Here is a 14,290-nt window from a genome sequence, read left to right as displayed (position 1 = left end):
GTTCATCCACCTCTGGCCTGCTCGCCTCCCTACCTCTGAGGAAGCACAGTTCCCGCTCAGCCCAGTCAAAACTGTTCGCTGCTCTGGCACCCCAATGGTGGAACAAGCTCCCTCACGACAGCGGAGTCAATCACCACCTTCCGGAGACACCTGAAACCCCACCTCTTCAAGGAATACCTGGGATAGGATAAAGTAATCCTTCTAACCCCCCCTTAAAAGATTTAGATGCACTATTGTAAAGTGGTTGTTCCACTGGATATTATAAGGTGAATGCACCAATTTGTAAGTCGCTCTGGATAAGAGCGTCTGCTAAATGACTTAAATGTAAATGTTAAATGTACAGAACGTGGCCATCTTTGTTACAGCATGATTCACGAAAGACCCCGAAGGCATATAATCTGTAAAAAGTCATTACAAGCAGATGAGGAATTTGTTATTCTTATCGCTTAATTTTTTGGCAGTATTTTCTTAAAAATGCATTGTTGGTTAAGGGCTTGTAAGTAATCATTTCACTAAGGTCTACAGCTATTGTATTCGGCGCATGTGACAAATACATTTGATATTCAAATCAAATCGTATCTATCCGCTCTGGACTGCCCTCACTGATGGTTTACCAGAGAAGATTGAGAGTTTCTGGTCTATATAAGAAGAAATTATAACTTCTGTTCCCATCCTACATTTTATACTGGACAATATATTAAAATCACAACGCAATGAAACCTCTGTTTTTCTGCCTTTCTCTTAATATTGTTGTTGAAGGACTTCAAAACTACAGTACCCATAGTCTCTGAATTTGAACGTCATCAATTTGCCTACAACGAAAACGCCTACTGCAGCGGTTTACTGGGAGGTGGTGTCCATTTTATTTACAACACTGAATATTACGTTTCTTATATTTTACTGGCGTTAAACCCATTAAAGACGGGGTAAGTTACCAGAATTACTACATGTATTAACGTGAGATATGCTATAGCTAAGAGGACTTGCGACTGAAAACTGATCCAATTAAAATGCGGCCTAGTTTGGACGATGCGCCATATTGAATTTCCACCTGGCTTTAACGTTAGCTGCTAGCTAATGATGTAACTAAGCTAGCTATCATTTTCTGCTGGTCATTTAGCAAACTCTTGGGTACGCCACTAATTATGATTGTTGATGTAACATAGGTATTTTCATGGGTAATATCCTTATTTCGTACACTTCCAATGTCAACTAACGTCACCAATGATTTAGCTAGTTAGCGTTAACTACACATTTGCGCGGTAACGGTAGCAAACTAGGTAAACCTACAGTTAACGTTTTCTAGTTACCTAGCTAATTGCTCTTATGGTTTTGATATAATTATGTTTGTCTTATTGTAGCTAGCTACCTATGATATCTTTGTGTTGCTGAACTATCAACCGCCGTTTTCACATGACTGAATGGCTCTGTTGTTGAACGTCTTTACCCTTTAGTCTCCCGAGATGAGCAGTTCAGAGGAAGTGTCATGGATCTCCTGGTTCTGTGGACTGAGGGGAAACGAGTTTTTCTGTGAGGTCAGTATCTAACAGCACCCAGGGCAATATAGCCAAACTCATTGACCAAAAAGTGAATGTAAGCTAAGACGGGTGGCCAATCCTTTATCCTGGAAGTGCAGGTTTTTGCTTCAGCCCTACACACCTGATTCAGCTAACCAAGGTACTGATAGGCAGGTGGTGAGTTGAGTAGTGCTCGAGTAAAATCCTGTTATTCACAGCCACCCCTCACTACACAAACTCACTTTCAAGCATGAATAGGTCTGGCATTTGTCGCTAACTTCTGTCACCGCTTCTGTCCTCTCCTCCATTGGCAGGTGGATGAGGACTACATCCAGGACAAGTTCAACCTGACTGGGCTCAATGAGCAGGTTCCCCACTACCGCCAGGCCCTGGACATGATCCTGGACCTAGAACCAGGTCAGCCCAACTCCAGAACCATCTCTACTGCACTCGGAAGTACAGAACATCCCACACAATTTAGATCAGAATACAAATATTATGGTTGCATCACCCCAGTGTTAAAGTTGTGTATGCACACTAAATTGCCTCAGTGGTCACTAACCCTGATCCTGAGTTATAGTGTGTGGCAGGCGTTTGTTCTAGCCCAGCACTAAAACGCCCAATTCAATATTTTTGGGATGCCGATATCTTTAGCATGTGTAAAGACGTCACAGTTATGTTCACAATTATGCTTTTGTGAGTAATCTTTAAATCAGAACATATGAGTGGCTTCTTCCCCTCTCTTATAAGCTCTACCCTCCACTCTATGTTCCACAGATGAGGAGCTGGAGGACAACCCCAATCAGAGTGACCTCATAGAGCAGGCAGCAGAGATGCTTTACGGGCTGATCCATGCACGATACATCCTCACCAACAGGGGCATCGCTCAGATGGTACAGCAACTACCTTTCTCTGTTTCCAATGTTTGTTGAAAGGCTGCATATCACATGTATGCAGCATTTCTCCTGAAATGTTTTTCACATTCTCCATTTATCTCTCTTTCTCAGTTGGAGAAGTATCAACAGGGGGACTTTGGCTACTGCCCCCGCGTCTATTGTGAGAACCAGCCCATGCTGCCCATTGGTGAGTGTGTGTATGTCTTGTTTCAACCATTACCACCCACGCCTAGTGTGGAGACAAGTTATTGACTGTATAAGACTTAAGGGTCGTTTTGATTAATCTCAAAGAGCAACATTTGTATCTTGGTTTTGAATGTTCGTGTGCCAAAGACAAAAACAATTCTGGGTACCCAGCCACATTGCTTTCTTAACCCAAACTATGCGACACAGATCCTCCGTGTACTGTATCGTTGAATCCTCTGTGTAAGATTTGAATGTATTATGATCCATGTCAAATCTAATCTTGTTTCCAAAAGACACCTGGATGAATACAGTAGTGTGTCCTCGAGCATTTCATAATAACTTCAGACCAGTAACGTCTCTAAACTCTCCCCCTATCCCTCCCTAGGTCTGTCAGATATCCCAGGCGAGGCTATGGTGAAGCTGTACTGCCCTAAGTGTATGGACGTGTACACGCCCAAGTCCTCCCGGCACCACCACACGGACGGGGCCTACTTCGGCACTGGATTCCCACACATGCTCTTCATGGTGCACCCTGAGTACAGGCCCAAGAGGCCTGCCAACCAGTTTGTGCCAAGGTCAGTACAACTGTGTCACCCTAAAATAGGGTTGTGCCTTTTCATGTCATTCCCACGTAACTCACTGAAAGCAAGTCCTAGATCAATTTCTACTCATAGCGGATCATTTCCTAATAAATATCAGGTACATACCATAGGAAACAGTCATGTAAAATAAGTGCTACCGTAATAGAATCTCTTCATAGACCCCTATCACACGCTCATCAAGATGTAATGAATTCTCATGTCCTCACAACAGGCTTTATGGATTCAAGATTCACCCCATGGCCTACCAGCTCCAGCTGCAAGCAGCCTCCAGCTTCAAGAGCCCTGTCAAAGCCATCCGCTAAAGCCCAGAGAGAAAGAGAAGGGAGAGAAGATGATGATTATGAGGGGACGGGTCAGCTGCACCAAGCTCCATACAGATGCTTCCTCCCCGTCCTGTAGACTTTATTATTTGGTTTAGGTTAGGACGTTTGAGAACAATGTGTAAAAAGTTAAATGTGAGCGAGACAAACGCACAGGTTCTATCCCAAACCCACACGCACACACTTAGAATTACATGCGTCTGTTACCAAACTCACCAGTGCCAAAACAGAAAAGGGGGAGGGAAAGAAAGTCCATGGATGTTATTGGATTTGACGCTACTGTTTCCTTTTGTGATATTACCCTATTTTGCCACGATGAACTCTCGCCATGTTCTGTTTTTTTCTGTCCTGTCTTTGGCACGGTTTGGTAAAGGGTCGTGGTAGACCGTCACCACTGGTTGAACAGTAATCCCTGCTCTACCCCCATACGCATGTACACTGGCTGGCTCTCACAGAGACTGCTTGGTTGATAAGGACAAAATCTGTCACTAAGGGTGTCGCCATCTCACCTGCTTCTGTAAACCATTGTTTTACCAAGGCACACACTCAGGCTTGTATCACTATTTTATTGTGTGACACTCACTGAGGCCAGTGTGTCAAGGTGGTCATTCACAATAGTGTTCTGTCAAATTTGCCTTAAACAGAGAGACGCACGCTGTGATTTGTGGTTTACAGGAAGTGCGAGTCTAGGACACATTATAGCTTTGAATTTGTATATGTGTGATGTAGGATAGACACGAATAAACCTGAATTGAATTAAATGGTCTAGAATGACCCAGAAAAGACATACCAACCTACCTACTGTCTCTGTGTGCGTCACCCAAAACAACAGTCCTGTTTGTGCTGGTACTGCATTGTGAGAATGTCAGCTCTGTCACATGTTGCTGGGCTAGTATCACTACAACAGGACACATCTCTCTCCACAACTGCACTGACTTGACTGGTGACCCTCCACACATAGTAGAAATATTTATGTCAAATATAGCAACAGAAAATCTGCTTCTATTTGGGAGAAGTTTTTTGTTTGTGATGTAGTAGGGGTTTCATCACCCTACTGCACATGTACGTTTGAGTCCTTGTGGCAAAAAGTAGAATGCTTGATATATGTTTTGATTTCAGAACATTAAGGATGGATTTGTCAAGATTATAATGAATGTACAGTACCAGTCAAAAGTTTGGACACACCTACTCATTCAAGGGTTTTCTTTATTTTACTACATTAATAGTGAAGACATCAAAACTATGAAATAACACATGGAATCATGTAGTAGCCAAGAAAGTGAAACAAATCAAAATAGATTTTAGATTCTTCTAAGTAGCTGCCCTTTGCCTTGACAGCTTTGCACACTTGGCATTCTCTAAACCAGCTTCATGAGGTAGTCACCTGGAATGCTTTTCCAACAGTCTTGAAGGACTCCTGAGCGGCGCAGCGGTCTAAGGCACTGCATCTCCGTGCTAGAGGCATCACTACAGACCCTGGTTCGATTCCAGGCTGTAGGGCAGTGCACAGTTGGCCCAGTGTTGTCCGTCTTAGGGTTTGGCCGGGGTAGGCTGTTATTGTAAATAAGAATTTGTTCTTAACTAACTTGCCTAGTTAAATAAAATAAAAAAGGACTTCCCACATATGCTGAGCACTTGTTGGCTGCTCATCCTTCACTCTGCAGTTCAACTTGTCCCAAACCATCTCAATTGGGTTGAGGTTGGTTGATTGTGGAGGCCAGGTCATCTGATGCAGCACTCCATCACTCTCCTTGGTCAAATAGCCCTTACACAGCCTGGAGGTGTGTTTCAGGTCATTGTCCTGTTGAAAAACAAATGATAATCCCACTAAGCGCAAACCAGATGGGATGGCGTATCGCTGCAGAATGCTGTGGTAGCCATCCTGGTTAAATGTGCCTTGAATTCCCAAAGAAAATCACAGACGGTGTCACCAGCAAAACACCATTTCACCTCCTCCATGCTTCACGGTGGGAACCACACATGCGGAGATTATCGACTATCCGTTCACTTGGCATTCTCTCACAAAGACGCAGCGGTTGGAACCAAAAATCTTAAATTTGGACTCCTCAGACCAAAGGACAGATTTCCACCAGTCTAATGTCCATTGCTCGTGTTTCTTGGCCCGAGGAAGTCTCTACTTATTATTGGTGTCCTTTAGTAGTGGTTTCTTTGCAGCAATTCAACCATGGCCTGATTCACGCCGTCTCCTCTGAACAGTTGATGTTGAGATGTGTCTGTTACTTGAACACTGTGAAGCATTTATTTGGGCTGCAAACTGAGGTGCAGTTAATTGCCGATTTCTGAGGCTGGTAACTAATGAACTTACCTCTCCTGCAGAGGATAACTGGGTCTTCCTTTCCTGTGGTCCTCATGAGAGTCAATTTCATCATAGCGCTCATGGTTTTTTCAACTGCACTTGGAGAAACTTTCAAATTTCTTGAAATGTTTTGTATTGACTGACCTTCATGTCTTAAAGTAATGATGCACTGTTGTTTCTTTTTGCTTATTTGAGCTGTTCTTGCCATAATATGGACTTGGTCTTTTACCAAGTAGGGCTATATTCTTTATACCAACCCTACCGTGTCACAACACAACTGATTGCCTCAAACGCTTTAAGAAAGAAAGAAATCCCACAAATTAACTTTTAACAAGGCACACCTGTAAATTGAAATGCATTCCAGGTGACTACTTCATGATGCTGGTTGAGAGAATGCCAAGTGTGTGCAACGCTGTCATCAAGGCAAAGGGTGAATACTTTCAAGAATCTCAAATATATTTTCATTTGTTTAACACTTTTTTGGTTACTACATGATTCCATGTGTTTTTTCACAATTTTGATGTCTTTACTATTATTGTACAATGTAGAAAATAGTAAAAATAAAGAAAACCCTTGAATGAGTAGGTGTGTCCAAACTTTTGACTGGTACTGTATGTCTGTGTTTTTTTGCAACCGTGGAAGAGTGACCAGGATTCAGAATTCTCAATAAACATTTTCTCTTTTCATACAATTGTGTTTGGTTTATGTATAAATTAGGTAACTGTAGCTGTCTGATCTGTGATTGTATACTATACATTGTGAAGGCAGTAGTCACAAAGGGCTTATAGCTGATGCGCAAGACTGTGTATTTGTGTGTGAGAGAGAGCATGTATGTGCATACCGGTGAGCAAGCACATGCTCTGAGGTGTGAATGTATGACTAACAGCTATACGTCCAACCTCAATTCTATTCTAAGGGCTTACTTTGTGTGTGTCTTAATTCCTGGCAACGTGGTGCGTCACATGTTTGAGACATTTCATACAGGGCTTATACATTTACGGGAAGTTATATAATTTCCTTAGAGATAGATTGAACACTCATCTTTGTATCTGTACCATTATAGCATCTGTGACAGCATGGGCAGTGCCATTGAGGCAATCTCCATTTTGAAGTAGTACATTTTCCTCTTCACGATTGGCTGATTCCTCCTGATGACCCGGTTGGACATGACCCCAAAAGGGTCATCAGGAGAGATTAGCCAATGAAGTTGGAAGTCCCAACCAGTTGACTACATTAAAATGGTGGAAGCCCTGGAAAACTAAAGGAATAGAACCTTTAAATGACTTGGTAACAGGAAATACATTTATTTCCATGACAAATGTAAAAAGCAATATTGGACTGACCATTGTAGATATTTTCAAATACATGCAATTTAAGAGTCAAAATTTATAAATTATACAGCACAACGGCAGAGTCATGTCTTAAGTGTAAAACGAATAATGACTCAATCATCGATGCTTGCTGGGAATGTTATAAAGTCCAACAGTTATGGGCGGGGCTATAAAGTTGGCTGTCAGAAGTATTACAATGTAAACGTAGTTTTAATCCGTCTGTCTGCATATTTCAAGACATGGCATATGGGGATGTAGTGAGATACCCAAAAGGCTGGACTTTTTATTCTCTTCTCATCACTCATCTTGTAAAAATGTATACTAAAAACGTAGAAATCAATCAATCCCACAGTTAACACAATCGAAAAATCTAATTATTTATTATTGAAATACACGGGCGACAGAGAAAAACAAATTGGTAGGGGAGAACGAGGTAAGTTGTCACACGGGTAAGTTGTCAAACTGTTCATACCTCCAACACTAGAGGCGCTATCTCAAAAATCAAATAGCTACTTTGTGTGACTACATGTTCTATGGTCAACTTCCTGTTCACATGTGGTCAAGGTCACTCTAATCTGAGGTGAGCACAAATTTCTTATTTTTCCCCTTCAAAAGTAAAAAATTGGCACTTTACATTTTATTCAATAAAACTTTGTTAGGTATGAATGCTCAAAATTATAATTTTGCACTGAGTAGAGGAGACAATAATGTATCTTTCGATACTATAGCTGCAGTCCTATGTTGAGCTAACCTTGAGATTTAGCCAACATTAGCACACATGTCAGTTTGGGGCAAGTTGTCTCAATGACCTTGAGGCAAATCTTCACGTGACAAATTGCCCCAGTATACATAGACACATAGAACATGCTCAAAAAACATTGTGATATTGTGTAATCAGCTCTGATAATAGCATTGAATGTTACTGTAAATGGATTATTATAAACTCAGCAAAAAGTGAAATGTCACTTTTTCAGGACCCTGTCTTTCAAAGATAATTTGTAAAAATCCAAATAACTTAACAGATCTTCATTGTAAAGGGTTTAAACACTGTTTTCCATGATTGTTCAATGAACCATAAACAATTAATGAACATGCACCTGTGGAACGGTTGTTAAGACACTAACAGCTTACAGACGGTAGGCATTTAAGGTCACAGTTATGAAAACTTAGGACACTAAAGAGGCCTTTCTACTGACTCTGAAAAACACCAAAAGAAAGATGCCCAGGGTCCCTGCTCATCTGTGTGAACATGCCTTAGGCATGCTGAAAGGAGGCATGAGGACTGCAGATGTGGCCAGGGCAATAAATTGCAATGTCCATACAGTGAGACGCCTAAGACAGCGCTACAGGGAGACAGGACGAACAGCTGATCGTCCTCGCAGTGGCAGACCATGTGTAACAACACCTGCACAGGATCGGTACATCCGAACATCACACCTGCGGGACAGGTATAGGATGGCAACAACAACTGCCCGAGTTACACCATAAAATAAAACAAACAAGTAATTACAACTTATTAACATCAAATCAAATTTTATTGGTCACATGCACATTTAGCAGATGTTAATGTGAGTGTAGCGAAATGCTTGTGCTTCTAGTTCTGACAGTGCAGTAATATCTAACAAGTAATCTAACAAATTCACAACAACTACCTTATACACACAAATGTAAAGGGATGAATAAGAATATGTACATATAAATGTATGGATGAGCGATGGCAGTGTGGCATACTGCATAGGCAAGATGCAGTAGATGGTATAGAATACAGTATATACATATGAGATGAGTAATGCAGGATATGTAGACATCATTAAAGTGGCGTTATTTAAGTGACTAGTGATACCTTTATTAAATGTATTAAAGTGGCAAGAGATTTGAGTCTGTATGTTGGCAGCAGCCACCATGTTAGTGATGGCTGTTTAAGTCTGATGGCCTTGAGATAAAAGCTGTTTTTCAGTCTCCCGGTCCCAGCTTTGATGCACCTGTACTGACCTCGCCTTCTGGATGGTAGCGGGGTGAACAGGCAGTGGCTCGGGTGGTTGTTGTCCTTGATGATCTTTTTGGCCTTCCTGTGACATCGGGTGCTGTAGGTGTCCTGGAAGGCAGGTAGTTTGACAGGTGATGCGTTGTGCAGACCGCACTACCCTCTGGAAAGCCTTGCGGTTGTGGGCGGTGCAGTTGCTGTACCAGACGGTGATACAGCCCGACAGGATGCTCTCAATTGTGCATCTGTAAAGGTTTATGAGGGTTTTAGGTGACAAGCCAAATTTCTTCAGCCTCCTGAGGTTGAAGATGCGTTGTACCGCTTTCTTCACCACTCTGTCTGTGTGGGTGGGCCATTTCAGTTTGTCTGTGATGTGAACGCCAAGGAACTTAAAACTTTCCACCTTCTCCACTACTCTCCCGTCGATGTGGATGCTTCCTCTGCTGTTTCCTGAAGTCCACGATCATCTCCTTTGTTTTATTGACGTTGAGTGAGAGGTTATTTTCCTGACACCACACTCCGAGGGCCATCACCTCCTCCCTGTAGGCCGTCTCGTCGTTGTTGGTAACCAAGCCAACCACTGTACTGTCGTCTGCAAACTTGATGATTGAGTTGGAGGCGTGCATGGCCACGCAGTCATGGGTGAACAGGGAGTACAGGAGAGGGCTGAGAACGCATCCTTGTGGGGCCCCAGTGTTGAGGATCAGGAGGGTGGAGATGTTTCCTACCCTCACCACCTGGGGGCGGCCCGTCTGAAAGTCCAGGACCCAGTTGCATAGGGCGGGGTTGAGACCCAGGGTCTCGAGCTTAATGACGAGTTTGGAGGGTACTATGGTGTTAAATGTTGAGCTGTAGTCAATGAAAAGCATTCTTACATAGGTATTCCTCTTGTCCAGGTGGGATAGGGCAGTGTGCAGAGTGATGGTGATTAAATCGTCTATGGACCTATTGGGGCGGTAAGCAAATTGGAGTGGGTCTAGGGTATCAGGTAGGGTGGAGGTGATATGATCCTTAACTAACCTCTCTAAGCACTTCATGATGACAGAAGTGAGTGCTACGGGGCGATAGTCATTTAGTTCAGATACCTTAGCCTTCTTTGGAACAGGAACAATGGTTGCCATCTTGAAGCATGTGGGCACAACAGACTAGATAGGGATTGATTGAATATGTCCGTAAACACACCAGCCAGCTAGTCTGCGCATGCTCTGAGGATGCGGCTAAGGATGATGTCTGGGCCGGCAGCCTTGCGAGGGTTAACACTTTTAAATGTTTTACTCAAGTTGGCCACGGTGAAGGAGAGCCCACAGGCTTGGGTGCGGGCCGTGTCGGTGGCACTGTAATGACGTCAAAGAGGGCAAAGAAGGTGTTTAGTTTGTCTGGGAGCAAGACGTCGGTGTCTGTGACATGGCTGGTTTTCTTTTTGTAATCCGTGATTGTCTGTAGACCCTGCCACATACGTCTCGTGTTTGAGCCATTGAATTGCGACTCCACTTTGTCTCTATACTGACGCTTTGCTTGTTTTATTGCCTTGCGGAGGGAATAGCTACACTGTTTGTATTTGGTCAATGTTTCCAGTCGCCTTGCCGTGATTAAAAGCGGTGGTTCGAGCTTTCAGTTTTGCGTGAATGCTGCCATCAATCCACGGTTTCTGGTTAGGGAAGGTTTTAATAGTCACAGTGGGTACAACATCACTGATGCACTTGCTAATAAACTCGCTCACCGAGTCAGTGTATACATTGCGTATACATTGGGGATAATGTGTGTGAGTGTGTGTGACAGAGAGAGAGAGAGAGTGAGTGTGTGTGTGTGTGTGTGTGTGTGTGTGTGTGTGTGTGTGTGTGTGTGTGTGTGTGTGTGTGTGTGTGTGTGTGTGTGTGTGTGTGTGTGTGTGTGTGTGTGTGTGTGTGTGTGTGTATGTTGTGTTTAATTTTCCTTGTCAGCCACCCATCTCTGCTTTGTCAGTCTTGCTAGGCCCAGTGTATGCATTTCTGGGTGAGGCTGTAGGGCAGTGGTGAAGTGCATGGCAGATCTGAAAGAGAGATGCACAAAGTGACAGTAAATATACAGCTCAACAACATGTTTGTTGGTGTGAGTGAACGTTTGTGTATGTAATATAATTCTGAATTACCTGTATCCATCTGGGAATCCTCAAAATGTTCTCCCTTCATGGCCAGTGTAGTAGGATCTGGTACAGCCGGTAAATGAAATACCACAGCTGAGGACTGGTGTGACTGCAGCTGAAAACCTGGTGGCAGATCTAAAAGAGAGAGGCACAATTTTCTTAACTGTCAATAATCCTACAACTAAACGGCCTAGATTCAATCAGATCAAGCATTATCCGGCGATCTGTCAAATCGGTAAGCAGCTGCTCTTGATCATTGTCACGAAACTTCAACCGTCTTACTTGCGTTACGTGTTCGAGAAAGTGTAGGCTATATAGAAATAATGATGGTCAAATTCAAAATCATTAAACAAAATAATGAGGATTTCTATCAGCCTAATCGAGGTGTAGATTACATCTCAAATTCCAGTGTTCAAACTTGTAAACAGGGCTGCATGAGATTTCTGTTAATGCAACTCCGTGGAGCCAATGGCAAAGTCCGCTTTAGGTATAAATGCCAAGAGCCACTTGTGAATTTGACAGCTCTAACACAGTTCCACATCTCACAACGCCAAAACAACCGCTATGCAGATGTCGGCTAAAGCGGATGTGATTGAATAGAGCACCAAGTGAGGGCGAATATGCATGTATGTGATAATTACCTGTATCACCTGTCGTGACCAGTATAGCAGGGGCAGACGACTGCAGCTGTGAGGGCTGTGGTTGAAATAATAGGGATGTCAGATCTAAAAGAGAGAGGAACAATTTTCTTAAGTGGAAATAATTATACAACAAAACAGATACGTGTGTGTGTGATAATTACCTGGACCACATCACAATGCTTCAGGTCTACAAGCCTCTGGAAGTTCCAGCATTCCACTCCAGGACTGGAACAGCTTGGTGGAAACACTCACCTGTCACCCAGCGAGCTTGGTTGACAGATCTGAAAGATAAGCACAATATTATTTTAGTGACAAAGCCTTGACTACACTAACCTAAATGAAGTGTGTGTTTCTGGGCTTTAGTCTACACAAATTAAAACACAAATAAAATAAAGGATGCAGTAACTGAGCCCTAGGACAATGCCACAGGACTACCTGGCCTGATGACTCCTGGCTAGCCCTGTCCCCAGTCCACCTTGTCGTGCTGCTGATCCAGTCTCTGCTGTTTCTGTCTGCGGCTATGGAACCCTGACCTGCTCAGGACTCACCAGAAGTGCTACCTTGTCCAAGACCTGCTGTTTGATCCTGTGTCTCTCTACCGGACCTGCTGTCTCAACCTCTAATTACTCAGCTATGAAGAGCCAACTGGCATTTACTCCTGAGGTGCTGAACTACTTCACCCTGTATAACCACTGTGATTATTATTATTTGACCATGCTGGTCATCTATGAACGTTTAAATGTCTTGAAGAACGATCTGGCCTAAATGGCTGCACTCCTTTATAATCTCCACCAGCACAGCCAGAAGAGGACTGGCCACTGGTTCCTCTCTAGGTTTCTTCCTAGGTTCCTGCCTATCTATATGTAGTTTTTCCGAGCCACTGTGCTTCTACTTTTTCATTGCTTGCTCTTTGGGGTTTTAGGCTGGGTATCTGTATAATCACTTTCTGACAACTGCTGATGTAAAAGGGGCTTTATAAAATACATTTGATAGATTGCGTGTATATGCTTCTATTCATGTCAGTAACTCTAAATATGACATTGAGTTCTCTTACATTTCTTCAATAGGAAGTTGTACCTTAAGCCAAAACTTCTTCCTGGTCTTTTCTGCTGGGGACAGGGGGTTTCAGGGCCTAGAGAAGATTTAAGAAAATAATGAAATACAATTTGGGTGAGCTGTGTATCTCATCTGATTGAGAATTGCTGATGATATACTATATGTCTATTTTCTTTTGAAAATCTGCCACTGAACCACACAATTATATCAGGTGAGAGTGCACACAACTGTTAGGTTATTTTACCAGGTCAAAAATAACATCATTTGGTCGAGGGAGACCTGGCAAAGAGGTGAGAGCTCTCAAGTAAAAGGCTTATCGATAGCAGCAGCATTTGGTATGGATAAAGACAACGTGACACCGCCACAGCTGCATGAATGTGTGATCTTTCTATAATATTAGATAATTGAACAATTTCTAGAGCGGGTAGTAGTGATGGGCATTCGGCTCGTTCGGCTCAGCTCGCCAAAAAGAGCCGGCTCTTTTGGCTCCCAAACGGCAATTAAAAATTATATATATTGTATTTTTTCTAGTCAAACAGTATGATTGGTGTTAAAAAAAAATCTAATTAAATTATAAAATGAAATCATACTCTACCTTAACCACACTGTATTTAAAAATGTGTTGATTTGTTATGAAAATAATGCTATTAAACATTTGCATTTAAAGTATAACTTTTTAATGTATATTAACAAAGTGCATATAAATGTAACAATTCAAATCTAATACAATCTGAACAACATAATAGAATATTGCACCATATCAAAGAAAAATAAATAACAATGTGCAAAACTGCAGCATCCCACTTAAAACATTAAACTGGTCCCTCTTTTCTCTCTCTTCTTTATTGCCATGTTATAACCAGCAGCACACAGCAATGCTGCCCATATTTTGCTTTAATGAGAGATTTGCATTCAGAAATGCAAGCTGCCTCACTTTCGAGGGGCTGATGCGGTTTCTTCTCTCAGTAATTATTTGTCCCATTTTTGAGAAGACCCTCTCAGAGGGAACGGATGTGGCCACTATGCAGAGTCTCGCTGTCATGACTTTAGTAAGCCGTAGGTAGACAGAGGCCTTGTTCTTCCACCAGCTCAGAGGATCTGCAGATCTTTGGAGGGGCTCCTCCAAATAGGATCGGACCTCCATTATGGCATCTGCTGAGGGATTCCTTCGTGCTGCATCCCCAGTTGCTCTCTTGTCAAACAGCATCCAAACAGCAGACGTTTGTGGCACTACTGATGGTGCTTCTGCTCCATCTGATCCCTCTTCTTCCTCTTGCCCTGGTGCCTGAGCCAGCTGACTGCTGGGGCTGTCCCTCCC

At 42.8% G+C, this 14,290-nt stretch overlaps 1 protein-coding gene and 1 long non-coding RNA gene across 3 annotated transcripts; one reads left to right on the top strand and one right to left on the bottom strand.

The window, feature by feature from the left end:
* Nucleotides 1-667: 667 nt before the first annotated feature.
* On the top strand, nucleotides 668-4,318 carry LOC106588218 (casein kinase II subunit beta). Of its 2 annotated transcripts, none has more exons than XM_014176991.2 (7): nucleotides 668-926; nucleotides 1,455-1,535; nucleotides 1,832-1,973; nucleotides 2,295-2,410; nucleotides 2,525-2,600; nucleotides 2,985-3,174; nucleotides 3,413-4,318. In XM_014176991.2, the coding sequence occupies exons 2-7, from the start codon at nucleotides 1,464-1,466 to the stop codon at nucleotides 3,501-3,503; spliced, it is 687 nt and encodes a 228-aa protein (XP_014032466.1). In that variant the 5' UTR covers nucleotides 668-926; nucleotides 1,455-1,463; the 3' UTR covers nucleotides 3,504-4,318. The 2 variants fall into 2 exon arrangements, with proteins under 2 accessions (XP_014032466.1, XP_014032467.1); XM_014176992.2 differs by having other exon boundaries at nucleotides 669-926; nucleotides 1,832-1,934.
* A 6,721-nt stretch (nucleotides 4,319-11,039) lies between these two features.
* LOC106588152 (uncharacterized) lies at nucleotides 11,040-12,530 on the bottom strand. Its single transcript, XR_001324594.2, has 4 exons — nucleotides 12,078-12,530; nucleotides 11,917-12,000; nucleotides 11,282-11,410; nucleotides 11,040-11,182 (listed from the first exon to the last, which is right to left on the bottom strand). It is a non-coding gene; the product is annotated as an uncharacterized lncRNA (long non-coding RNA).
* Between the last annotated feature and the right edge of the window lie 1,760 nt (nucleotides 12,531-14,290).

The sequence above is a fragment of the Salmo salar genome, chromosome ssa27 (genome assembly GCF_905237065.1).
Source record: "Salmo salar chromosome ssa27, Ssal_v3.1, whole genome shotgun sequence".
In the NCBI taxonomy this organism is placed as follows: Eukaryota; Metazoa; Chordata; class Actinopteri; order Salmoniformes; family Salmonidae; genus Salmo; species Salmo salar.
This window is presented reverse-complemented; position numbering and strand designations above follow the sequence as displayed.